The following is a 27,474-nucleotide window of genomic DNA, read 5'->3' as shown; positions in this document are numbered from 1 at the left end:
CTAAGTGTCCATCAACGGACGAATGGACCAAGAAGATGGTTTATCTATACAATGGAATACTACATGGCAATGAGAAAGAATGAAATCTGGCCATGTGTAGCAACATGGATGGAACTTTAGGGTGTTATGCTAAGCGAAATAATTCAGGCAGAGAAAGACAGACACCAAATGTTTTCACTTATAAGTGGATCAGGAGAAACTTAACAGAGGACCATGGGCGAGGGGAAGGATAAAAAACTAGTTAAGGAGAGGGAGGGAGGCAAACCATGAGAGACTCTTGAATGCTGAGAACAAACTGAGGGCTGATGGGAATGGGGAAGAGGGGAAAAGAGGTGATGGGCATGGAGGAGGGCACTTGTTGGGATGAGCACTGGGTGTTACATGGAAACCAACTTGACAATAAACTATAAAAAAAATAAAAAATAAAATTTACCATTTTTAGAAAATATTTTTTAAATGTTTTATTCTATTTGAGAGAGTGTGTGTGAGTGGGGGAGAGGCAGAGAGAGAGAGGTGGACAGAGGATCCAAAGCGGGCTCTGCACTGACAGCAGTGAGCTCGATGTGGAGCTTGAACTCAACAAACCACGAGATCATGACCTGAGCTGAGGTTGATGCTCAACCAACTGAGCTGCTCAGGTGCCCCTAAAATTTACCATTTTAACCATTTTGAAGTGTACAATCCATTGGCATTAAGTATATCCCCATTGTTGTGCCACCATCACAAGTCTGTCTCCAGACCTTTTTTACTTGCACCCACTGACACTTGTACTCATTAAATAATTTCCATTTCCCCCCCCACCCACACCCCCAGTCCCTGGCATCCACCATTCATCTTTCCATCTCTATGAATTTGACCTTCATTGCCCTTTAAAAGTCACTTCCTGTGGGCAGCTGAAGGCTTCAGCTGTTGGTTCACTCAGTCCTTCTCATCCCTTTCACTGTGAAATGATTAATTGCAAGGATATTTTTTGAGTGCTCAGGTACTGGGGAGACACAAAAGAAATTTCAGAGACAAAAGTGATAATTCCTGAGCTGTGTATTAAGAGAAAATAGGAGTTATTCACCAGTGCAGGGGAAGAGCTTGAATTAACAGTCTGTGAGGGACCACAGGTGTCAGCCCATGCAGCCAATGAAATGAACCACGGATGGTTGACATGACAGGAGCAAAGTGTATAGACAGAGGAACAAAGACATGCAAAGGGCTTTCTTAGGTGCTTGGCATTTATTAGAAGGATATATGGGTGATTAAAGATGAAGAAATCATCTCAGGAGGTCTCAGAGAAAACTAGAAAGCGATTCAGATACAGCACAGATCTTTACAGTCATTATTATCATTCTTATCCCATAAAAAAGCAGTCTTCCGTGGCAACCTACATGGTGGCGATTCAGCTGTTTCTGCATCTGACAATTTACCAACACTCTTTAGCTGATGCTCTCTCTGTCCGGTCACATTCTGCTTCCACAAGAAAGAATGTGGCCAGTGCCCATTAACAGCAGGTACCTCCCTCCCTGTTTGGACAGCTTTCTTGTACCAGCTGCCTCTGGATCAGGATGTATCTTGTTTCATCATTCAGCAAAAGCTGACCATGGAGTCAGGGGGCTCTAACCATGGAGGCTGGAGGCTTCTCAGGAGAAACAGTGGCGAGTTCCTTCTTACTTGTACTATGTGGAGGGAGGGACAATGGGAGATGTGAGCAGAGAGGCTGGGAGGGACCAGTTCATGGCCAGCCTCCTCTGTTGACTTAAGGAGGCATACATTTCTTATCTACTGACAGTCCCTGGCTACTATGTATCAGGCTAGCCATGTGATCCACCCCCTTAAAAAATCATATTGGTAACAGTGTGCAAAATGAACAGAGGGGAATGAGATCCTTGGTTGATTAGGAAAGCTGCAGTCACCCCTGAACCCATGAGACTGAGGTCATCAAAGATAGTAAAAAGGAAAAAAGGCCAGAGTCTATGCCTTACAGGACTTCCACATGTAAGAAGAAAAGTGATAGGGACCCAGGCCTTTCTTATTACAACTACATTTTGCACCCTGAGATGGCCAGATCATAGCAGTAAGACTTAACGTGCTACTTCAGAGCTTTATGTGTGGTCACTCTTCGGGCAAATAAATGACGACTAAGAATGACTATGGATACTGTGTTAAAAACTACTATTACATCTTTTGAGAAACATATAGGGGTGGTAATTATATAGATTAATAACATCAGGGTTTTGTCCATTTTATTCAATTTAATAAATGGGTTGGCTATTATAGTGTTAGAGGGAAAAATAATTATTGTGGTCCATCAGGACAGTAGAAATCCATCTGTTCGGTCATATATAAGATTCAGGCAGGGACCTGCAGAGTGGCAAGTATTCTGTCAAGTGCGCTGCCTGTCAACTGTGCTCAAGCCTACAGATCACTGTTTCCATATGTGTATACAGAGTATCACCCCTTGTTTTTCCAAGAAATTCCTTATCAAACATGTAATGACTTCGTAGCCATTACCGAAGATTTGTGGGGCCAGCTGGGGGTCATACCACATAACATACAACAATCCTCTCTGTCTCTCTTTCTCTCTGTCCCTGTCTTTCATACACGCACGCACTCACACACACACCACACACACACACACACACTTCTTACTAACACTCCTGCCCTTTCTAATCCCTCTTCTGTTGCTTGATTTTTTTTTCTTCTTGTTTGCCCCTCCTAAATTCTGCCAACACCCTGACCCTACCCTTGAACTCCATTTTCAAATTTTAGAGCCTTTTATTACCAAGAAGAATTCAGTTACCATTTTTTGTTTCCTAAGCATGCCCTTTGGAAAATGCCCATAATCTCACCCCAAGGGATTTGCCAGTGAACTTCCCTAACAATCAAAGGCATGTCTATTTCTTTGAACCATCTCCAGTAAGATTTTATTAAACATTTTTATTAAGCCAGCAGCATGCAGGCATTGTAGAAAAAAGGGATGGAAGAGAAGGCAAGAAAGAGAAAGAAGTGGGGGAGGGAATGAATACAGGGAGCTGAAAGAGGAAATACAAATCTCTGATAATTCTGTCTTCCAGGGGGAAATCATCACCTTCTTTGGCATGTATTCTGAACATTTTCTTCATTATCATGAAATTCAAAAAATATTTTTTCCAATCTGTTCTAAACCAACCCCATTCCAAGGGAAGTTGTTTGGGGTCCTGTCTTGATCATTGCCTTCCCACTTGGCTTGCAGAGGCTGCATACACTCTCCTATTATACGATGAGCTGCTGGAATGGTCTGACCGGCCCCTCCGGGAGTTCCTGACCTATCCCATGCAAACAGAATGGCAGCGCAAGGAACACCTGCATCTCGCCATCATCCAGAACTTTGACCGAGGCAAAGTAAGTGGCTCTACCCACCTGTGGCCCCACCCAGCGTGGTTGTATTGCTGTCATGTTGCCTTTCATTTCTAGAAATGGAAGGAGTGTGTTAAAATGCAATGTGTTAAGATTTCCAGGTCCCACCCCTAGACAATCTGATTAGGTATGTCTGGCATGATGCAGGGGGTTTTGTGACTTTGATAAGGACTTGAGGAGATTCCACTGTATACGAATTTGGGGCTATGCCTTGAGAAACACTAATCTGGAGGTTTTGACACTCATATATTTAATTCTCCAAAAAAACATGTTATCACCCCTCATCTGCCTTCCCAAATTGGCATGCATTCAGCCCCATCCCACTTTTTTTGTTTAAAGAATTTTATGGCATCCCGTCATATACTTAGAGATGCCATGGGCTCCTGAAAAATCTCACTGACCTCATGATGCCCTTTAGCACATTACCTCACTCCACCCCGTCTCCTTCAAGAGCTTGCAGTACCCTTTAAACAAAACTTATAAATCTGACCACAGTTGTTTATTTCATTTGAACATTTGGATACTTGGTGATATGTGTCTTAGATTTAAATCTGTGTTCCAAATTGTTACATTAATAACAAGGAAATGCCTTTGTATACTCCTTCATTGAAGTTTTCCATCTGTAGGATAAACTGTTATAAAATCTCCGCCTACTTATCTTGGCCCTTCCGAGGGGTTTGTGCTAGATTTGCGGTTACAGACTATGGCCCATGGGTCAAATGGCTCACTGCCTATTTCTGTCCTACCCACATTCTAAGAATTGCTTTTACATTTTTAAGTGTTTGAAAGGTACTATAAGAATATCTGACAGGTGAAAATTACGTAAAATTCACATTTCAGTGTCCAGGGATGACTGCTTTATTAGAACACAGACAGGCTTATCCATTGTGGGTGCTTTTGTGCTTTAACGGTGGAGTTGAGTAGTTGTGAAGAAGACTGTATGGCCCACCATGTCTGAATTATTTACTGTCTGGCCTTTTGCAGAAAAAGTTTGCTGACACTGGGCTAGACGAAAGAATTTTTGCTTTTCTGTTGCCAATTAACCATCTGGGTTAGAGCGTCACAATTTACAAGTGCAATTGAGCCAAGCAAGGCATCCAGCTTGCCAGCTGTGGATAATTGGGCCTTAGGGGTCACTAGTAATTCCCTCTGTAGCACGGAGGGCCCATTTATTCATCTGCTTGGCCATTGTGCAACTGTAGTTATTTCAAGATGATGATTCTGAAATGACACCAGAAAATGTTTCTGTGCCATATGTTAATGCCTGTTCTGGTGGATCATGTTTTCTTACTTCCTAAAGATTTTTAATAATTTGCATGTTAAGTGCATGGTGTTATCAAGCTTAAAGTTGCAGTGACACTATTAAAGGTAGGTTATAAAGATTAAGAAGTAAGGCTTGATGATCTGAAAGCAGTTACACCTTGACCTCTGCGTGGCAATCAGTAAATGTTGTGGGATCACGAGCATTTATATCATGCATTTGTCCACAGTGTTGGGAGAATGGCATCATTTTGTGCCGGAAGATTGCAGAGCAGTATGAGAGTTACTATGACTACAGAAACCTGAGCAAGATGAGGGTAAGCTACCTGGATGCATCCTAACCAGGTTATGGCATCCTTTGTTCATTAGCTTTCCAGTATCCTTCTATGAAATTAACTTTGTGAGCATCTCGACATGTCTTGCAGAAAGCTTTTTTTAAGATAAGTCTTTCCTCTGAAGCATACTCAGCTATTTATACAGAGAAATAGCAAATGCTTTTGATTAATGCACAAAAGTGAGCCCCTGATCCATGCAAAAACATCACATCTGAAATATATAATCAAATCCATGATTAATTCTTTTAGTTTACTGACGAAAATCTCCCCACTGTTCGAAGAGCTTCTCACTTGTGCACAGATATCTGTAACGATATACCGTTCTTAGTCCCATCATATGCACAGCAAAACCGTAGAAATGGCTAGCTGACCCCTTTGTACGCGTTTGGGGGCCAAATTGTATAGGTGTCAACTCTTGCCTCAGCAGTGTTTTATTCGCTACACTGAAACCAAGGTCTTAGTACCCAAGAGCTCAAGGAGTTCAATATTCTGTGTCCCTGAACGAATCGTTTTTGTCCCTTCTGCTCTTTTCAAATTCAAACAGGTCCCTCCTGCACTGTTAAGTCCTTATTCTTCAGTCATGAGTGTTTTGTGTCATCTTACAACACCTCAGCTCTTCAGGGTCTCTAAAATAGGAAGCAGATTATGATGTTCCCTTTTAATTCTGAGGTAGCAGTTGAAGAGATGATACTGTAAACCCTTAACAGCCTGTAAAATCCCATCCCCCACAAGTAACTCATTCAACTGCAGAAACCGGCCCTGTACTACTGGTATAGTGTTCCAGGTCAGCAGTTCGTTGCTGTTTCTCCTAACATGAAACCCAAAGAGAAAAAACCTTGTTTTAACTTCAGTCCATCACGCTGGCTCTGGCAGGCACTGCAGTTTTATATAAAAACGTCGCTGTGCTTCCCTTGGCATACTGTCCCTGTAACAGAAGCGAGGTTACAATGTTTATCCGGGAGAGCCCGTGGGTACCATAGTCACTAAGATTTTTATAAACCCAAAGCATTACACTTCATGCCAACTGCTCTTTGGGGTGCTGTTACTGGGGGCAGAGGGAGGGGGGAAGTTTTCAAGTGCAATATTAGTCTTTCTCTATAACCCCTGGGGATGATAATATCATGAATGGAAAACTATAAGCTTTATGTGCTTCATAGTTCCAACATTGTCAGAGACACACTTAAGAGCTTTCAGCCCAGACAGCACTTTGCACTATGGGTCCCCTTTGGTTTAGTTTATCTCTGTCCAACCTGTGCAAGCTTGCACCTTCCAAATGTCCTGAACTACCACAACCAAGGAGAAACAGATCCACAGGTGAGTACATCTGGCACAAGAATTCTCCAGAAGGGTTTGGCCTGTAGTAGTTCTTTTTCTTTTTAATTCATGTCATTTTTTATTTAATTATGAAGAAAATATTTTCTTGATAGACTCTGTACATAGAAATTATTTTCTCTGGTAAGAACATATAATAAGATTTGATCCTTAAAAACCAGGTCAGAAACCATAGCCCGTGGACCTTGCACAACTGAAGTGTTGCGACAGGACAATATGGCCTGCAAAGCCTAGAATACTTATTCTCTGTCCATTTACAACATAAGTTTGCTGATCCCTGCCTTAAAGCATAGAAAGGGAGTGAAATCTTCTTTTCTGCAAACTACAGTGAAGTTCTTCATTATGTAGAAGGAATATCCTCTTCAGTAAACAAGTGGAGCTGAAAGATGAGATAAAATTATTAGAGCTTCTCCTTTGCTTTCCTAGATGATGGAAGCCTCTTTGTACGACAAAATCATGGACCAGCAACGTCTTGAACCAGAGTTCTTCAGAGTTGGGTTTTATGGGAAGAAATTTCCATTTTTCTTAAGAGTAAGTTAATATACTACTTAATTTGCTTTTATACTTCCAATATAGATATCCCAGTCAAGAAAACTAAGATGTCACTTAATTGTCATTAAGACAATTTTTTCCTTTTAGGACAATAATATTGTGAGATTTTCATTTAACTTTTTAGTTTACAGACACTGTACTAAATCCAGAAATCCTTGTTTTGAATAATTCTCCAAGTTATCAAACATTTATTTGATTTCTCATCCTAAATTTCTAAGGTGACTATATTTTATGAACAGCCTTTAGTAATTATAGTTGCTCCCCTGTGTGACTGACATTTACTGCTCTGTTGAGTCTGTGATTTCCATGTGGTTTGCGCTTGAGAAAAACGGCAGGCACTGCAGATGGCCTTCAACCCTGCAGCTCTGTGTCCTCTAGAAACTCCCTCCAGAATCATGGCAAGAGCCCAGTCACTGCTTTTGTGAAAACGTAAATGTCACTCAACCAAGAGATCCCATTTATTGCTAGTATAAACTCTTTCCACCAAGGAAAATCTTCCAGACATTCTAAGGTACCTAGTGGATCATAAAATATTTGACTCTATTCTTACCACGTTTCACATTGTGCCAAGTTGTTTAACACTTGAGTGTGTAACATACACTCACCTACATAAAAACATTGGTTGGGAGAGGAAAAGTTCCTCCCCAAGCAACCGAGAAGTATCTGGAATCACTTGTAAATTGAGTGAATTCATTACAAATGTTAAATCTCCACACACAAATAGTTTGGTATTTGTGTTGCCCTGAATCTTGCTTTAACTACCAGCATATATGAATGTATGTAGGATGGGGGTACTTAAAGGAGAATGGAGAGGAGAAAGATTGGACTTCAATATTTGCCTAATAATCATTAACATATCCACCTCTTACAATGAAAGTTTTGTATGTATTTGTTTATTCATATATTTTTACATATAAAGTTTATATATATACATAGACACCAAATATAGATATAGGTATAGATTCCAAAATATCCAAACACCATAGGCAAAAATTCATTTTAGTATTACATGGAACAAAGACCGAAATGACAGGTTGATTGAAATGCCCGTATATTTTGGTGCCACGAAGACTCAGTAAAACCTCCTTGTTGGGTTCAAAGGGAGCCTACGTGATGGTGTACATGGCCCAGAGGTGGATGCTGCAGGTGGACTTAAGGGCAGAGGAAAGCTTGATTCTGGATCAAATACAGAGACAGGGTTAGAATTCTTGTTGACTTTGAAAGACTAAGTTTTATAAGTGGACATACTAGGTGTGGGACCATGATCAGCCCCCCGCCCCCCCGGCCAAGTGTACGTGGCCCGGATCCAGGTGGTGAGTGGAAAGCGGGCCATTCTTGGGTTGTGAGGGTGCAGGGGCTGGAGAACCCCCAGGAGGGTCCAGATGTGACTCTGGTGCAACAGACCCCCTTCCTCTCTCAGCTCAAAATCAAGTGAAGTAAAAGATTATATTTTCTTCCACATCATACCCAGGGCTAATCAATCCATTATATACAGTGTGTACAATGTTTACATATATTTTAGATGGCCTACAAAAGTGTTTTAATTTCTTTTAAAGATCAGAAGGAAAAAATGAACTTCTTTGGTTGAAGAAAATGTTATATATTAAATTATATATCATACATTAGATTATTAGGTATATATTTGTCTTCATACCAAATCAGTCTCTCAGTATGACTTTTGGTATTTTTTATAGAGGAAGAGACCCACAAAAGTCATATTGTGGCCCTGATCAAATTCTGAGTTCAGGTAGAAAGTACACTGTAAAGTACGCTCAATATTTATCTAGTAAATGAAACTGTGATCATTGGAAGTGTAGTTTTAAAAAAAAAAATAGAAGTAGTTTGGGAGCCACAGTTTTAAAAGGAATTTAGCAAATTAGAATACTGATTTGGTTAATAAAATAAATTTTGTTAGGAAGTTAATTAGAATAAATCAACCTATGTTATTAGTCTTTTCAAAACAGCTTTTCTTGGAGCACCTGGGTAGCTCTGTCAGTTGCGTGTCTGACATCAGTGCAGATCATGATCTCACAGGTCATGAGTTCAAGCGCCACATCGGGCTCTGTCCTGACAGCTCAGAGCCTGGAGCCTGCTTCAGATTCTGCATCTCCCTGTCTCTCTACTACTTGCCCACTTGTACTCTGTCTCTCTCTCTCAAAAATAAATAAGCATTTAAAAAAATATTTTAAACAACAAAACAAACAAAAACAACAGCTTTTCTAGATATAGATGACATTTTCTTCAAAATAAAGAGAAGGGTCACCCTCTATTGGTTTCTAAAGGGCACCACACCCTTCAGAATCATGGGGCTGGACCTCTTTTTAGGAAATCAGATTTCAGTCTGTCCTTCAATTTAAAAATACACAAATTTCAACATTAAAAATTTCTTCCTCATGGGGTGCCTGGGTGGCTCAGTAGGTTAAGCATCCAACTTCAGCTCAGGTCATGATCTCACGGTTCATTGGTTTGAGCCCCATGTAGGGCTCTGTGCTGACAGCATGGAGCCTGGAGCCTACTTCAGATTCTGTCTCCCTCCCTCTCTTCCCCTCCCTTACTCATGGTCTGTCTCTCTCGCTCTCTCGCTCTCTCTCTCAAAAATAAATAAACATTAAAAATTTGTTTAAATAAATAAATAAAAATTTCCTCTTCATGATCAATTTCAAGATAATTTTTCAAGTTGAAATAAGTTAAGACATATATGTAAGTGTATGTATGTAATACTACATGTTATATGATTCCATTTATATGAAATGTCTAGAACAGGCAAATCCATAGAAACAGAAAGTAGATTAGTGGTTGCCAGGGGCAGGGAGGTGGGGGCCAGAGGAAACAGGGATTGGCTGCTAATGGGCACGAGTTTCTTTTTAAGGTAATGAAAATGTTCTCAAATTCAACAGTGGTGATGGTTGCTCTATGAATATACTAAAAACCTTCAAAAGGGTGTATTTTATGTTATGTGAATTATATCTCAAAGCTATGATGAAAAAAGTATTGATTGGGGAAATGTTTAATTCTTTTTTATTACTTGACAACTCAAATATCAGATGCCAAGTTTATTTTTATTTCAGAGTGACTTTTTAACACCATTAAATTATTATATGTTTAGAATAACCTCTGGTTTTACAACCTGCTGTAAGATATAAGCATTGCTTTAAAATGTTGCAGTTATTGGAACAGTCAAATACTTGTTTTGGGACTTCTGTCATATGCAGGAATATATTTATATACATATATATAGTTTTATCAAGAAATTTTATTATCTTTTGAGTAGAATTTTAAAAAATACATAGCATCACAAAGTATGCTGTCTTTTATCTAGAAAGTTTTAAATCTGGGATTTTGGGGGGTGGAGATTTGTAGGTAGTCTGTCTTAGCCTGTATTTCAATCTACCAGAGGATCGCAATTTATTTGGCGGTCTGTGAGGAATTGTGGCAGGTTTTCAGACCTACGCCCTGCTCTGTCCTCTGTTTGCCTCCACCTGCCATTTCTCGGCTATAACCCTGAGCCCCCTGCCCCCTGGTTTCTAACTTCCTCCAGGTGACTCAGAGTTTTTCCTTAGGGGATTTTGTGTAATTATAGGAATCTCATCAAGCTGAGAATCTTTGAGAACCTTGGGCCTTAGCTCCCTGAGACCATGAACCATGCCTTCTTTCTCTTAAAGAACTTCAGGGCATATTACCTTCAACCTTTCGTGGTCCCGGTAGAAGTTAGGAGTTTTTTCTGCATGTACCCCCATGTTCACTGGAGACAGAGCTCAGGCCTTGGTCTCACACCTGAGTTTGAATCTAGTGCACGCGACCAAAGTACATAAAGATCTTGATCTTTGATTCTCAATTATAAAATGGGACAGGATGTGGAAATGACCACCTCCCCCCACGTTTGTTGGGGTTAAATAAGATATATCCAGAGTGCCTGGTCAGTGACTGTTTTCAACAGTTGTAACTTCATTGTCATTTAACTGTCAGGAAGAGTTTGCTCATATCTAACCATGAAGGTACTTTCCAGAAATCTGCCCATCTTTCCAGCTCTCTAGCCTACCTCAAGGATAACCTTCACCATTTTTTTTTTTACCTGAATGGGAGACAGTCCCAGCCCACAGAATAGTTACATATAAAGCAAAACAAATAAACAACAACAACAAAACAAAACAGAAAAAAATATGTCCAACATTTAGCAAGGCCCTAAAAATCCTAAATCTGAGCTTGGGCCAGTTAACAAGACTCTTGGCTACAGGAAGCCAAGCCCAGTTGGTCATGGCAGGGAGGTTTCCCATTCCAGCCCTGCTGAGAGCAGGAATACACACAGGCGTAGTCTTCCTTTTTTCCATGCCAGAATCCAGTGTTGAGGATCCAGTGTTGATCTCACACTTTTATTAAAAAGCCACACTATGACTTTTATTAAAAAATACAATAACATGCATTTTTGGAGATTGCATTTATTTTCTTTTCCTCCAAATTGAATTTACCCACCAAACTCGTATCTCTAACACATGTGATCATTAGCATTTACAGAGAAATGATTGCTTTGTTTTATACTTCGATGCTCTGAGAATCAAACGCTTCTTTGCATCTCATGCACACAAACTGGAGAGAGCAGCACATGCTCCCAAGTCTTATCAAAAGCAGTAGGAAGTGAAGCTCGTGATCCTTGCCCTGCAGTTTTCATATTTGGACAAATTTTTCAGACTGTGTCAGTGTTTTGGAGTCTTGTTGGGGATGTCTATGGATGGGGGGGCATATGCTCACTTAGTGCCAGTGCCCTATTTTTTGGCTTCTCTCCGTAATTAATGCATTCAATTATATAGCTCTAATTTCTTTTTTTTTATTTCATCTGCAGAATAAGGAGTTTGTGTGTCGAGGACATGACTACGAAAGGCTAGAGGCCTTTCAGCAGAGAATGCTCAATGAGTTCCCCCACGCCATCGCCATGCAGCACGCCAACCAGCCTGACGAGACCATCTTCCAGGCGGAAGCTCAGTGTATCCACACCTGGGAGGGGCTGCAGTGAGTGCAGTTAGAGCCGCACTTTCGTGCTCGGCTCTTCAGCCTCTGGCCCCCTTTGCCATAGCCGTGTTCTCACTCTCCCTCCTGCTTATCATCTGGATGTTAGCTTAGCTCCTTCTGAACAGAATTGCTCTAGTTATTATCACAATGTCAGTTGAAAGGAAATCCCTTAAGGATTCTGGTAGAGAATTTTTTCCTTTCAATTAAAACTTTTCTGTATCTCAAGCCTGCTTTAAAAGCTCCTTTTAGTGATTTCCCTTAGAGTAATTTTCCTCCACTATATCCTGTGGAAACTGCTTCAGTTCGCGGAAATGATAATGTTGTATTTACTGGCACATATCACTCACCCTCTTTTCCCATGATACTTTTGTCCTGGAAGGAAGGGAAGAGAAGGAGGTACCTTCTGTCTTTGGGGGAACTCTTAGCCATGACATCCTAGACAGCCTTTAGTGATTGCTATGTAATTGACACTCCCATTGTCTAAATACAAAGAATTTAGTTGAAATTACACAAGCATCAGAGACAAAGGGAACTCATCCCAGCACTCCTGTGTGATGGCTTCTGTCTCTTCCCGAAACTTACAGTCATAAAGAAAACAAGAAACTCCCACTAATAACTATGGATGCCATTTCAGGTAGAAAGTAAAATGCCACAGAAGCAAGAAATTCCATAAGGGAAAAGATTTTGCTGTCCTTCTTAGGATGAAAAGAGAAGAAGGTAAATGTACCAGTAAATATGATACCCCTCTAATGTAATTTTTTAAATATTAACTATAGCAACGATACTCTGCTTATTAGTAGAAAATTTGGGAGAGTGATAGCTTAAGTGTGGGAAGGCTGGAGACACAGAGCACCACACATGTAAATATAAATCACTGCCACAGCCTGTTACTGTCTTTGGTCATGGTTGCATAGGTATTTATATGTTATTATACAAATAAATTAAGAGGGGACATGTGGAGACAAATGATAAGAGTGTCTCTTAAACAAGGATTACAGTTAATACAATTCTGAGTACCTAAGATCTAAGCCATTCCCATTCACCCACACCAAAAAAAAAAAAAAAAAGAAAGAAGAAAATAAATCAGTGATAAATAAATTCACAAGTTCCTGGCATTTTAAACGGATACTTTGTCAGAATCACCTATCTAAAACTAGTTCAAGGCCTGTAGTTGGAGAAATGATTTGTTGTCAACTGAATCTTGACTCCTTCTTAGCAATTTTAAAATGACTTCGGCCCAGTGGAAACACCAGATTGTTACCCATCTTCTTCTCTCTGCCACAGTTCAGCTTGAGCCAGATTTCCGTGGAGTTTGCCAAGTCGGGTTTCCTCCTTGACTTTTTAATCCCAGATTTACAGATATATGCTGTGACTCCCATTCCGGAGAGCCAGGAGGTGCTGCAGAGGGAGGGCGTTCCAGACAACATCAAAAGTTTCTATAAAGTGAATCATATCTGGAAATTCCGCTATGACAGACCATTTCACAAGGGCACTAAAGATAAAGAGAATGAATTCAAGGTATCGTGCAGTTCTCTTACATGTGGTTTTCTGTGAGCATCTTGGGACAAGCCCCTCGATAAATATTTACTCAGAATAGAGTCAAGTGAAAGAACCAGGAAGGATGAGAAATCACTTTGTCTTATCGATCTCAAATTCTCCTGTGTATCAGAGTGGATCAGAACTATGAATCAGGAATCCTGGTAGCCAACAGGAATCCTGGTAGCCAGCAGGAATCCTCAGTAGGTCTGAGAAGAAGCCCTGGAAGCAGCTTTTTTGTGACAGTGCTGGTGGTCCTCAGACCGGCCTCTGAGATGTCATGACTGAGCTCAGCCCTCTCATTCATTCATATAGAACCCACTGTGGGGACCTCAGGATATTTGTTCTCAGATACCGGAGACCACAGTGAGTAAAGAATGCTTAATCAATGGGGGGAAAGAAGATTCTGAGACAGGGAGCAGTAGAAAATTTCTCTGTGATCTTCTGCTTTTTCTTGTTAGAATGGTGTGTCATTAGGACTTCTGAGAAGACACAGGGGAAAAGCAAACCACAGGCTCCTCGCATGTGCCGCTCCATTGTGAATAGTTTCAATATGCCTTGCCTTCTGGAGCTCCCTCTGGCTGCCTCTGAGCTCCGCTGGGGGAAAGGGGCAAGTTGGTCCCACAGACACATTATAATCTCCTTTCCTCAACAGTGACAAGGCAAGACCAGATAGAGTCCCCATTAGTCACTTTTCCCCTCATACACAGAATGCAAATCAAGCCTATTATTGTGGGTTATTTGGCTTAGCTTCTTTCATCACACAGTCTCTCCTTAAGCTGGGAAACATTCTCCTAACACTGTTAGTAATGATTGTCTGATCTTAACTCCCCTTGTGGCCTCCACCTAGGTGCCAGTTCCCAGTGTGCCCAGCAGTAGCTCCAGGAATTAGGCATGGCCACTTTGTGGTGTTGTGATGGGCCTCGACACAGAGCCGCCTTCTGTGCAGAGGTCTGATGGGTGAAATATCCAGGCAAAGAAGCTATGGGAAGACAGTAGTGGGGTGTTCCCGAAAAGATCCATGAGCATTTTCTAGTCCTTTTGGATACTTAAAGTTTTCTTTGTGTCTCCCCAAACCTATTAGAGATCATTAGTGTAATGCTGTAGTTTTCACTGCAGTCGTTCACACTGAAGAGAAAGTCAGAGATCCAGTGCAGTCAGGCAGTTGACTTGCTCAGAGTCACATTCTAATTACCCATACACCCCACACTGCAGCCCACACCTTCCAGCACCTTCTCCCTTGCATTTTCTGCTACACCACATTTCCTCATGGCTATTACTTTAAGTATTTATCAGTGTTATAGCAGCCCTCCTAGAAAATGATGATAAATCTGGCTCCTTCTTCCTGTGCCGACAGCCCTCGGCATCTGGCTACAAACTGCCCCTCCAGAGCCTCATCTACACCATAGCCCACTCACCCACCCTCCCTCTCAGCTCCTGCGACATTGAACTTCTCTTCTCCATCTCCTGCCGTGCCCTTTCGCAAGGCTGCTTCCTGCTGCCTGCGGTGCTCCCCCCACCTTCCTCCGCCTGGCAAACTCCTACTCACTCTTCAGCATTCCGCTCACGTGTCACCTCCTCTGAGAAGTGCTGTTCTCCTCCCACAGAATGAGGTGCCTGCCTGCTTCCTTCTGCTTCCTCCAGCACCTCCAGCTTGCCTTTCTCTTTGCCCTGAGCCCTTCACCACCAGAAGGCTTCCAGCCACTGTCCCAGGGACTCTGCTGGATTTGTTTCAGTAGATCGTGGCTGACAACGAAGAAATTCTCCCGTTTTTTGTTGTTGTTGAATACGTGGCACTATTTCAGGGATTTTGTAAAGCTTATCATTCTCTTGAGAATATACTTTGTTTAAATAAGAAAAATGAGGCATGGATACAGAAACATGGTTGACGAAAGCGAAATCTGTCCTCAACAGCAGCTCTTAACAAGGCGGCCATGGCTTCATGTGTCATGGGAATGCTCTTCCTGACCAGCGGAAGCCTCCACTCTTTAAATACAGATCCTCCTGGGTGGTGGCATTTCAAACGTGCATGAGGAAGTGTGACACGGTGAGGAGGTCAGAAGTTCTAGTGGGGAGGGTCTGTGTTGGCTCTACAGGTAGCCAGAACGTACCTCTGAGCAGGTCACATTGCCTCCTTGATGCCTAGTGTCCTCATCCTTGAAAATAGAAACATGGAGCTCCATGATTCCTCCTGGGCCTTTCCTCCTTTAGGATGTTGTTATTCTGATCCTGTGTTGACTAGCTGATACTGTTACCCCCTCCAGATAGAAATGACAAGCCTCAAGACATGAAGGAGTGAAGAGAGTTTAAATTGGAATCTGAAAGAAATTGCAAAGGAAATAATGGGATGGTCTCTTATTCTATTTTAAGCTTGCTGTCTGAAGTAGATCATTTATTGCACACAGGAAAAAGTGTCAGACAACATAGAATGGAATTATTAACATAGCTTCAGCGATACCTTATGTGGTAGCTTCTTGAGTGTGAAGGGATTGCCCACGTGCTAGAATGAATACTAAGGAAAAGCTTACAGAAATCAGCAAACCTGACCAAATTGAATGGCAAACATTAGTCATAGCTCAGTAGCTAGGAAGAAGGGACACTTGGGGATTTAATTTGTTTTGTATTCCGTAGAGTCTCTGGGTGGAGAGAACATCATTATACTTGGTGCAGAGTTTACCTGGAATTTCCCGCTGGTTTGAAGTGGAAAAGCGTGAAGTGGTAAGGATCAGAGCTTATTCTCAAGTACTTTCCCATCACAGGTGCTCACTGGGAGTCTCGCCATACATTAACTGCTTCTGTTGTTGACTCCAAGTCCTGGGAAGCACACAGTAAGTTAGTGAATGTTTATGATATTGACCACTGTGACCAAGGCTTTAGGGGAACTGTTATCCGAGTCTGGCCAGCCAGAGGGATCCCTCAAAAATAACTTGACTGCAGCATGTAAACAACTCAGGCCCTCGAGTTAGGAGAGCTGGAATTCGAACTACTGCTGGCCAGCCAGGAGAGGTTCTCTACCTTGTCTTATTTAGTCATCAGACCAAAACTATGAGGTATGTATTCCTATCCCTGTTTTTATAGGTTTTAACAATAAGTTAAAGGCCTTTGCCCAAGGTCTCACATCAAGATGTTGAAAAATGATAGACTCGAACCCAGATATTCCTGACTCGAAAGCCAGTTACATCCATCTCTCTTAGCTCAGTTTCCTCACAGGCAGCCTGAGGCTAGTACAGAGCCCCAGCACTGTGTCTGATGCACCCGAAGGCCATGCTGTTACCTTTGGCAATAGAAGGGAGGCTGGTGAGTCGGTCTCACCAAGCAGTCCTGGGTGAACCCCAGCTAGAGGCCCTTGGGTGTTGTTATAGAACCTGGAAACCACAGGACGCGGGTCCCCCTCAGGTTGTAAAGCACACCCCAGCTGCAGCCCCCGGTTCTGGGCGCTGGCAGCAGCTACCTCTAGGGTGAGACCTCTCTCTGCTGCCTGTGCTGCTCTACAGTCTGGCTGCACCTTGATGGCAGCCCTGCACCCAGGCAGCTCCCCTTCCCCCTCCCTTGGGACATCTGTCCTGGCAGAGGCCAGCCCTCTGGTTGCCAGAGTCCTCTAGCTGATAGAAAACATCAGTTGTGAAAACATCACTTAACCCCTTTCTTAGGTAACAAGCCCACCCTGTCAGTGCATAAATAAAAGCAGCTTCTGCCCAAATGGTCTTCCAAGAATGCATTGTCCTGCCTGAAATTTCACTAGGCATTGAAATCACTCAGCTTATCGTGCTTGATTAAGCTAAGGATGTAGTCGCATTTTCCCTTCACAGTGCTAAGAAATTCATATGGCTTCCTAAACAAATGGCACCCAGTTCATCACAGTGGCTCAGTGCAGTCATATTCTTGTAGGTTCTGAGTCCAGGGTCCCCACTGGTGTACCTTGGTGCCTTCCACAGGACAGGAGAGGTTGCCCAACAGTGTCAGAAAGTCTTTGCCTTGTGCTTCCTGCTGAATGGCATGGGCCCAACCCACAGGAATGTCCTTAGTCATCTACCCTGCATTAATGATTCAGAGAGCCTCTTCAGCTACTTACTACCCAGAGCGTTAAATTCCCTGAGGTCTCACCAATGGCTGTAACCTTTGAAATATTACACACACACACACACACACACACACACACACACAGTACCATGCTGATAATGATTAAGGAAGCATTACTAAGCACGACCTTTCAAACGTCAGCTGCCTACTTTATTAGAATATATAATCTTATATTCTGTCAAATGGAACAAATTAAATTGGGCTACTTTGTTCTCTGAACGCAGCCCACTCATAACAACCTTGTCTTTCTCTTGTTCCCACTGCCTGGAATATCCTCACCTTCTATTAAAGTTACTGGTTCACTCCTTTAATTAACAGTGTATTAAGGTCCTCGAGATCAGGGCAATAGGTACTAAATACACATACACCAACTTGAAGTGAAACTCTTTATGTACAGTGTCAAAATCTGAAAAATTCTGAAAACCAAAAGATGTTTTCATAAGTTGAGCTTCAAAACTCAATTGGTATATAAACCTAACCTGATCGGATGTTAAGGTGATTTACAATCTTTATTCCATGTTGTATGAATAATCATATGTTTTACTGCAGAAATATTAAGGCATTGGTTAAAGGGAAACTCCCCAACCCAACTTGAGGATTACTTAATATACTATATGTACCTTATGTGTCTAATATCCGAAATTTTCTGAATGGTGAAACAACTGGTACCAAAGGTTTCTGATGAAATTGCGGGCCTTTATTCTCTAAATCATAGCCCCAGAGTATATTATCCCATTCTTTCAAAGATAGGAATGCCTTTGAAGTACTGTTTTCTTGGTAATTGTTTTTATTGTTTTGAGAACAAACAAAAAAACAGGTGCTTTTCCCCATTAACAAGTAAGCTCATTTAAAAACATTTTAAACATGATAAACTACAAAAGACATGGATGATGACTTTTTAAGCTCCAACTAAAGATAATGAGACTATTTTCACATCTCACATTATATCCATCAGAAAAGCACATGGCTCTATTGTCAAAGTATATGCGGAATCCAACCACTCTTCACCAACCCCCACTCATAGCGCCATCTAGTGTCTGATTTCTGTAGTAGTATCTTAAGTGGTCCCATGCTTCTCCCCTAACCACTTGCAGTCACTTCTATATACAGCATCTGGTGTCCTTTTTAAATTTAGTTTGTATCATACAAAAGTAAACATATAACAAACCTGATTTACCCATAATTTTACTTAAACAGCTATCAAATAGGCCAATTTTGCCTCATCAACTCCATCCTCTTTACACTGGATTATTTTGAAGTAAATCTCAGACACCCTATCATTTCATCTGTAAATAATTCATTATATTAACAAAGAAACATAACCACAATACCACACATTATCTCATCTTAAAAAATGAATAGCACTTCCTTGAAATAAAATAACCAGTCAGCGTTCACACTTCACCAAGGGTCTGTTTATTTGATCAGTTTTCGTTTGTTGTCTTTTGTTGTTTGAATTCAGATCCAAATCAGGGCCATACATCACAATTGGCTGAAATGTCTCCTAAAGTCTCTTTTGATATATAGGTCCTCTCTGAGTTGCTCTTTTTCCCCCTTAAAATTTGCAGCCTGCAAACCAGTGAGATAATTTAACATGTTTCTTTGCCCCTATATTTTTTGTAAATTGGCAGTTAGATCTAGAGGCTTGATAAGATGTTATGTTATTTTTGGTTTTTGTTTGTTTGTTTTGTTTTGCAAGAGTACTTCCTAGGTGGTGTTATGCTTCTGGTTGTCTCTTTTTTGTTGTTAAGTTGGAAGCCACTGATGATCATGGCCGCAGCCTATTGAGTGTCATAAAATGGTAATACTTCATCATCCTTCTTTTGTTGCTTCTTTGGAACACTTCTATAATGAGAAACATTCCCTCATCAACTCCATGATTACCCTGAGGTATAGCAAAGGAAGGATAACACCCTACAGAAGTGACCAGAGAAGTTATTTTTGTTTGGTTGACTTTGTTTTTAGTATCTCTTGTAACTCACGGATTTAAGCATACTGGGTTTTATAAATTCATTGTAATTATTACTCGTATGTTCAAGTTATTCCACTTTGCCCATTAGGAGCCTCTTCAAATTGACTTCTGAGTCTTTTTGACAGTATCTGGGTAGTTGTTACTTAGCTGTAGTTGTTGTTACTGAGCTGACTGGATTGGAATCAGCATCAAGCTTTACTGATAACTTGAAGGCAGTCAGGAGGCTCACATGAAGCGGAGACACATCTGAGACCTCAAGCCTTTCCTCCAGGTCCCGCTTTCCCGCATCAATAATAATTTGGAACAGACAAGGTCTCCAAGTGAAATTCACAGGATTCCTCATACACGGGGTACATTTAAATTATGAAATTTAAATTATGAATGGAAATTAAATTCCAGTTTATGCTGCAGAGATATATAAAACTTTTCTGGGACATTCTGTAGGGAATCATGTCTCGTGGCTTCTCAGTTTTATTACTGGAAGCAGTCCTTAGCTGGGGACACAGATACAATCTCCTCCTCCTGGCAGTTAGTCTTCGTCTATTTACTTGAAGGTTCTATTGACAAGAGGATGAGACCAGATCACCTGCCTTCTTTTCCATTCCCCAAGGATATTCCTCCATTAGAGAGAGTGAATGGATCACAGGCCAGCTGCTTTACTCCGGCTGCCTTCCTTGCCTACTGGGATGACTAGGTTCTCCATTTCTCCAATGACTCCTGCTTCTTTTTGGTGGGAAACAGCATTTAAAGATCTGAATCTAGGGGCAGGAGGAAAATGATTTTTCATTTAATGTTTTTTACACATTATTCTTCACATACTTCTTTTGACCATCTCCTTAGAATAATTTCCCTGGAAGTGAATTGATCCATCAAAGAGCCCACAATGTAACCTTTCCTCCATGGCCCAACAGTGGCATGTATCAACCTCTGTCCTGTCTGGAGGGGATAACTGTTCTTGAGAAAATCCATTTTCCCACCATCCTCTCCAACACTGGGTGTTATGTTGTTTTACTCTTTCCGAATAATAGACCAAAAATAACCATACTAGGTTGTGGGGTTTGGGGGCTTTTTGGCATTTGTTGGATGCAAGTGAAGATGTTATGTTTTCATATATTTATTTCCTCCCTATTTATTTTGTGCATGCATTGATTATAGCCTTTGGTTTTCTTCAGTATTTGAGAAATATCGACAGTTTGTCAGGAATACATATGGAAATATTTCCCCAGGTTATTGATTGTCTTTTGTCTGTGTTTATTGCAATTTGTTTATTTTTTCGATTTTTTTCATATTAATTTCATTTGAACTTCTAAAGATGAGCATGATTTTTTTCCATTGGCCAAAACACATAATTTTTCATCTTAACCATTTTTAAGCATACAGTACAATGGTGTTAACTATGTGTGAGTTATTATGCAACAGATCAGTTTCATCTTGCAAAACTAAAACTCTATCCATTGAACATTTCCCCTTTTCCCCACTCCCTAGCTCCTAGCAATCAGTGTTCCATTTTCTAAGATGTCTTACTTTTTACCATTTAGTCCGTCAGAATCCTCAGACTTTTCCTTTATGATTTAGCTTTTATGGTTATAAAACAAAGGCTTATTGTCATAGACAGTAAATACCCATTTATTGGCACTCAGTAAAGAAACACAAAATTGCCAGTAACGCCCTAGAAGGTTCCCGTGTACTTCTTCCCAGTTACAACTCACTTTCCCTTACAGGTCATCACTATCCTCACTTATTTGGTATCCATTCCCTGGCGTGGTTGGTCACCTAAGTTTATGTTTCTCTAAAACAAGTCAATTTAGTTTAGCCTGGTTTTGAACTTTATGTAACAGTGTCATAGTGTATACGTTCTATTGTAACTTGGCTTTGTCACTCAGTATTATTTGTAGTGTTAGTCTGTGTTATTACATGTGACTGAAGTTTGTTTTCACTGCTGCATACTATTCCATTGTGTAAACATCCACAATGTTTATTAATCGACATAGGGATTTTGGAGACCTTTATGAAAATTTTTGTATGCTTCTTCACATACATGTACATACATGTACACACATGTACACACATCGACTTTTTTCCTCATATACATGCTTGCATAGAATTGCAAGACCATAGACTATAACAAAGATGTCTTTATCTTTAGTATTTAATGCCAAACTGTTTTCCAAAGGATTGAAACAATTTGAACTTCCAACAACAGAAATTGAGAGGGTCTAGTACTCTCATTCTCACTCTCATTTGCTATTGTCATATTTACTTTTGCCATTTTGGTGAGTGGTTAGTTGTGTATTATCATGGTATTGTTTTTTTACATTTTTGATCATAAATGAGGTTCAGCACCTTTTCATGTATTTATTGGACATTTGGATTTCTTCCTTTGTAAATAAAGTGTCTGTTTAAGTCTTTTACCCATTTTTACTGGGTTATTTGCCTTTTTATTATTGGTTTATAAGAGTCCTTTATATTGTCTGGACATAGGCTCTTTGATGGTTTCCTAGGTTATAAATACCTTCTACTTTCTGACTTATCCTTCCTTCTCTTCAGAGTGTCTCTTGATGAATGTAATAATATTAATTTTGACATAGTCAAATTATTGTCATGCTTTTCAATGTTGTTTTATGATGATGTAAGTGAACTTCAAAAGTCCACTTTGTTTCCTTAACTGAAAAAAAAGTAATATTTAAATGTGCTTGGTGTAAGCTTGAATTACTTTACAGCTAAGAGCTTGGAAGACCTTCTCTTCAAAGAGAATGTCAGTGACAATAATGGCTGCAGTGTTAAATATTTGAAGAACATTTTCATCATTTTCAGTTCAGTCCCCCATATAAGCTAGAATTTTTAAGTCATTATAATTCTATTTGGCTCCCCTTCAAAACATAGATCTTACAGCATATATGATTAACTTATTTTCTATAACTCCCAACTGAGTACCATCCTGTGCTACCTTATGGTGCTGTTATATATGCATATGGGGTCCATATGGGCATATGTCCCATCTTCCCAAGTGGGCTGAAAGCTCCATGACATCAGAGGATTTGTAAGTGCATCTTTGTATCTCCTGTGGTGCTTTGTATTAAGTAAGCATTTAGAAAGGTGATAATAATATGCAGGGCCTCTGAATATTTAGCCCTTTGGAAGAAAAGATAAATGAGTTTTAACAGGCATGAGATGCTTAGGTTTTCTTTTTGGATTACATTGATTGTTGCAGAGCTAATGTAAGATTGATGATTGCTGATTATCCAAATCACATTTCAACCAATCAGTATAATCACCTTCGCTTTCCAGACCTTCAATTGAACAGCTAATTTGTCTTCCACATACTTGTCTATTTTACTGTATGGCCCCTGGTAGAGATATTGATGGGAGCCTACAGGGAGCACAGATCATTCAGAACATGAATAATCTACTTTCTTCTTGAATGTCACAAAATCCAATATATATTTATGCTCATTTGCTTCTCAGGTAGAAATGAGTCCTCTGGAAAATGCAATCGAAGTGTTGGAAAACAAGAATCAGCAGCTGAAGACTCTGATTAGTCAGTGTCAGACAAGACAGATGCAGAATATTAATCCCTTGACCATGTGCCTGAATGGAGTCATAGATGCTGCGGTTAATGGTGGAGTTTCCAGGTATCAAGAGGTGAGGATTAGGTATCATTTGAAAGATTCTAAATGTGATTTCTTAGGGCTTCAGGAGCCTTTTTTCAAAATACGTATGCACATCCACGTGCTAATATTGGGCTACAAATGACACAGAGTTCTTTGTTAAACAGAGCACACATATAGTCGTTTGTGATGCACACTTACTCCATTTTCCAATATGATATTTTGAGGAAAAAAGTGTGTGTGTTTGTCTTCTTGGATGAATAAAGTAGTGAGAGTATCAGGATTGTTCAATAAATGTCTACCTAAAACCATGTCCCTGTGCAAAGAGGTTCACAGAAAAGTTTGATCTTCTTTAAAAGCAGATACTTTAAAGTACTCCTTCTGCCCCAGAAATGTGGTTTACAATGGTGTTTCTTTAAAGACACCAGGTCCATGGGTCGTCTGAGTGGCTCAGTCGATTAAACATCCAGCTCTGGATTTGGGCTCAGGTCATGGTCTCGCAGTTTGTGAATTTGAGCCCTACATCGAGCTCTGTGCTGACAACACAGGGCGTGCTTGGGATTCTCTTTCCCTTTCTCTCTGTTCCTCCCCCCCACAAAATAAATAAATTTTTAAAAAAGATGCCAGGTCTTAAGAAGCAACTATGTCTTTCACTTCCTTTTTAACTCTCCTGAACTAAACTGATTATCCCTTCTCTTTGTAGGCATTTTTTGTTAAAGACTATATCTTAAGTCACCCTGAAGATGGAGAGAAAATTGCACGCTTAAGAGAGCTGATGCTTGAGCAGGTAAGGTGGGGACAGAAGCCAATCAGCTTCTCTCTCTCCTGCCGAGATAGGTGTGCATGGTTACCCGGAGACCCGTCGACTTGGTTTTTTCCATTGGTGTCCAACGGACACGGTCAGTCAAGGGTTATAGATTCATCTGTAATGTATCTGAAATTGCTAGTTTTTACTTCACCTTCCCACTTTGAAGCAAGAGTAAATTTAACAGTGAGTAAACTATGGCAGCCCCTTAAAACAGACAACTTCATGCAGTCTCTTAGAATAGTGTTTGAATGTTCTCTCCCTAACAACTTGCTGGAGTCTTGAAGCCAACTTTTCACTCACCATTTTGGGCTCACATGAGTCCAGGTCAACTCAAAACAAATGAATAGATAAATGAATGAGTGAATGAAGGCATGAGATTCTGACTTAAGTGTTATACGAAGGGAGCAATCAATAGACTTTGCTTTAAACAGCATCATGTCTTGCAGACGAAGCCTATAGGTGATATGATAGGCACAAAACTTATCCAACCTCATCATTTTCTACTCCAAGGAAGCACAGTTTATTTTTATTTAGTTCCATCAAGTACAAAGGCCTAGCGTAATCTCTTGCCTGCTATATTCCTGTTGATAGCTCCTGGCCTGCAAATGGTTTGAAAACCTCTGAGGTGGGAGACATGATGGTTATTCTATAAAAAAAATGGAATACATATTATAAAATGTGGCCAGGGCATCTCTTTCTACTTGATAATACCAAACTAATTAATAAATAGGGCATGCCCTTTTGGATTAGAAAATGATGAGGTTGGATCTGATTTTAGTCCATATTTATGCTCTGCAAGCTTAATCCACAGGATTTAATACTAGGGAGAAAAGTGATGGTGGACAGGGACTATGGCTGGAAGAGGGCTGGGTATGCAGCTTCTGGAAAAGAAGAAGGAGTTACTTGAAGTTGACCTGCAAGGAAATAGAGAATAAGTTCTCACCATGGGCCTGGGGATGATGTAGATACTAGAAGTGAGCAGGTTAGATTATCTAACTCTTAGGATTATGGAATAAGTGTAGCCTTTGTTGATACTCAAAAATTTGTATTTAACCTAAACACAGTCTCTTAAGTAAGAGTGGTTTGCCTCACTGGAGGTCTCTTACTTGCTATATTCAGTCTGACTGAATTCGTTTCCAGAATTATAATTAAAAGGGCCAAGAAGGTTCACAAGAAAAATAAAATCAGGAGGTGCTTGGGTGGCTCAGTCGGTTCAATGTCTGACGTTGGCTCAGGTCATGATCTCACGATTCATGGGTTTGAGCCCTGCATCAGGCTCTGTGCTGACAGCTCAGAGCCTGGAGCCTGCTTTGGATTCTGTGTCTCCCTCTCTCTCTCTCCCCCTCCCTGAAAAATGAATACACATTAAAAAAAGAAAAAGAAAATCAGGAACATTTGTTTCCTCCATATCCTGCCTGATTATATTCGTAGGTCCTTGTGGAAAGACCCTTGTTATAGGAAACTTTAGATTTCTGCCATAGGACAATCAGTACAGGTGACTGCAATGTGACCTTGGCCAAGTCGTGTCATCTTTGCCAGACTATAGTAGGAGGGGTTTCGGTTAGCTAGGGCACCACGCTCCTCTGGACTTCTTTGAGGTGGTTCAGATACAAACTATCTAATAGACTCAGAGATGCACTGCCCTACTGTCTCTTCCAGAAAGGACTTATGGCCCTAGCTGGTGGGAGCAGGGGCCATTGACAGATACCTGTGACTCTCAAGTCCTTCAGCTATTGCCTGAGCTACAGAGCACTGCCTGGCCCAAGATGACCCCCTTCCTGGATGGCCCACATCCAGTGACCGTGGAAGAGATATAAAGCCTGGCCCTTTGGGCCCAACACAGCAGAGCTCTGACAGCCTGTTTGAGGCCCAGAGCTCCCCTGGTGTCAGCGGAGGCTGCTGTGACTGCCCTATGTCTCGGCTGCTTTTTAGTCAAGCCCTCCCTCTGCCCCTCCCTCACACAGGCAAGGATTGATTCCAGGCGACTCCCCAGTAACATCCTATTCTCCATTCCAGAGTCAGCTTCCTGGAGAACCCAACCTTCAACCTGATTTGGACAAAAGAGAGGTTGCCTGGGGTGCCGGGGTGGCTTAGTCTGTTGAGCCTCCGACTTCAGCTCAGGTCATGATCTCACAGTTTGTGAGTTTGAGGCCCACATCGGGCTCTGTGCTGACAGCTCAGAGCCTGGAGCCCGCTTTGGATTCTGTGTCTCTCTCTCTCTCTGCCCTTCCCACTCTCATGCTCTGTCTCTCTCTGTCTCAAAAATAAATAAAAAAACATTAAAAAAAAAAAAAAGAGAGAGAGCGAGCGAGAAGTTGCCTAACAGCGAGTGTTTAAAATGGAGACTGGAGTCCTACCCATGAGGTCAACTCTTCCGTGCCCTTCCAACCCTCATCAGACTTAGGCCTCAGACATACATTCCACTCTTACTGCTCCTTTGAAAGGTGTCATTGGTGTTTAAAGTATTTTTATCTTTATGGAAATACACTGGTGGTGGGTAGGAGCTGCCACAATCCTGTCCCTATTGGGAAGTCTCTGGATGCTCTAACCCACCAGGCTCAGTCATGTTTGACCTGAGCTTTCAATCTCGAATCTTCCCACGCTGTAAAGATAAAAACCATTGTGCCAATGGTGTGATTTGCTTTCCTCACAGTCAGTGCAGTTTGCTCTTTTGACCACTTTAGTGTGGGGCATTTTTTGAAGTGTAAAAGACAGCTGATACTCACATCGAAGGAATTAAGCACGATTAATACCTGAAGGACAAAAGAAACTTGAATGTTATGTTCATCTCTTTTGTATCCTCAGAGCAAGAAATCTTTTTTTTTTTTGTAGTAGGAGCTGCTCCAATTATTGCATTGTAATAAGTGAACAAGAAAAATAGCTTTTAACAAAAACAAAAAGCATAGCAACTATTATAGAATTCCTGTTCCTACTTTATCTCTATGTCCCCCTCTACAAATTTTGGAAATCTGAGGGAGGGGTGGATGGGCACAGAAGAGCCTGATGGAAGATTGGAAGAGTAATGTGGAAAAGAGAGTACCGTCCAGGAAGGAGATCCCTCAGGGAGAAGAACCTGATCCCACTGATAGGGAGCTGCTCCTTCCCAATCCTGGCAAGTGTAGAAGGGGGCCGAAGGGACACATATTTGCTTAAGAGGGTTGTTATTACAGATCTCAGATACATGGGAAAGAAAGGTTAGCAGGGAAATCGAGTCTTTGGAATTAGAATGACCTAAGTTTGAATCCCCATGTGTCTTTTAGCACATGCAAGAGCTTTCTGACCCTCACCTGTAAGTGAAGGATTGTCCCTATCTCATGGGATAGAGAAGATTCACAGTAATGCACGCAGAATGCATGGTGCAGTACTTGACTCCTTTGCACGCACTTAGTAGAGTTCCTTATTGATGTGGGTTTCTTCCTTATCTATTATCAAGGCACAGATTTTGGAATTTGGTTTGGCCGTGCATGAGAAGTTTGTACCTCAAGATATGAGACCCTTACACAAAAAGCTGGTGGACCAGTTCTTTGTGATGAAGTCAAGTTTAGGGATACAGGTATGTACAAAGAGTGTCCATAGGGGGCAGTCTGACCCCTGCCATTTGCT

At 41.0% G+C, this 27,474-nt stretch overlaps 1 protein-coding gene across 2 annotated transcripts in view; it reads left to right on the top strand.

Annotated features, from left to right (window-relative positions):
• The window catches only part of DOCK4 (dedicator of cytokinesis 4), a 422,569-nt gene that overhangs the window by 380,121 nt on the left and 14,974 nt on the right, over positions 1-27,474 (top strand). For both annotated transcript variants that reach the window (XM_039256914.1, XM_039256913.1), the window contains 9 exons: positions 3,221-3,369; positions 4,875-4,961; positions 6,738-6,842; positions 11,701-11,842; positions 13,219-13,385; positions 16,035-16,121; positions 22,921-23,097; positions 23,767-23,850; positions 27,305-27,424. In XM_039256914.1, coding sequence (XP_039112845.1) covers positions 3,221-3,369; positions 4,875-4,961; positions 6,738-6,842; positions 11,701-11,842; positions 13,219-13,385; positions 16,035-16,121; positions 22,921-23,097; positions 23,767-23,850; positions 27,305-27,424 — 1,118 coding nt within the window. The remainder of the gene's footprint in view (positions 1-3,220; positions 3,370-4,874; positions 4,962-6,737; positions 6,843-11,700; positions 11,843-13,218; positions 13,386-16,034; positions 16,122-22,920; positions 23,098-23,766; positions 23,851-27,304; positions 27,425-27,474) is intronic.

The sequence above is a fragment of the Hyaena hyaena genome, unplaced genomic scaffold, assembly GCF_003009895.1.
Source record: "Hyaena hyaena isolate Hyena2069 unplaced genomic scaffold, ASM300989v1 scaffold_594, whole genome shotgun sequence".
Taxonomy (NCBI): Eukaryota; Metazoa; Chordata; class Mammalia; order Carnivora; family Hyaenidae; genus Hyaena; species Hyaena hyaena.
Note: the sequence above shows the minus strand (reverse complement) of the source record. Positions and strands in the feature narration are given on the sequence as shown.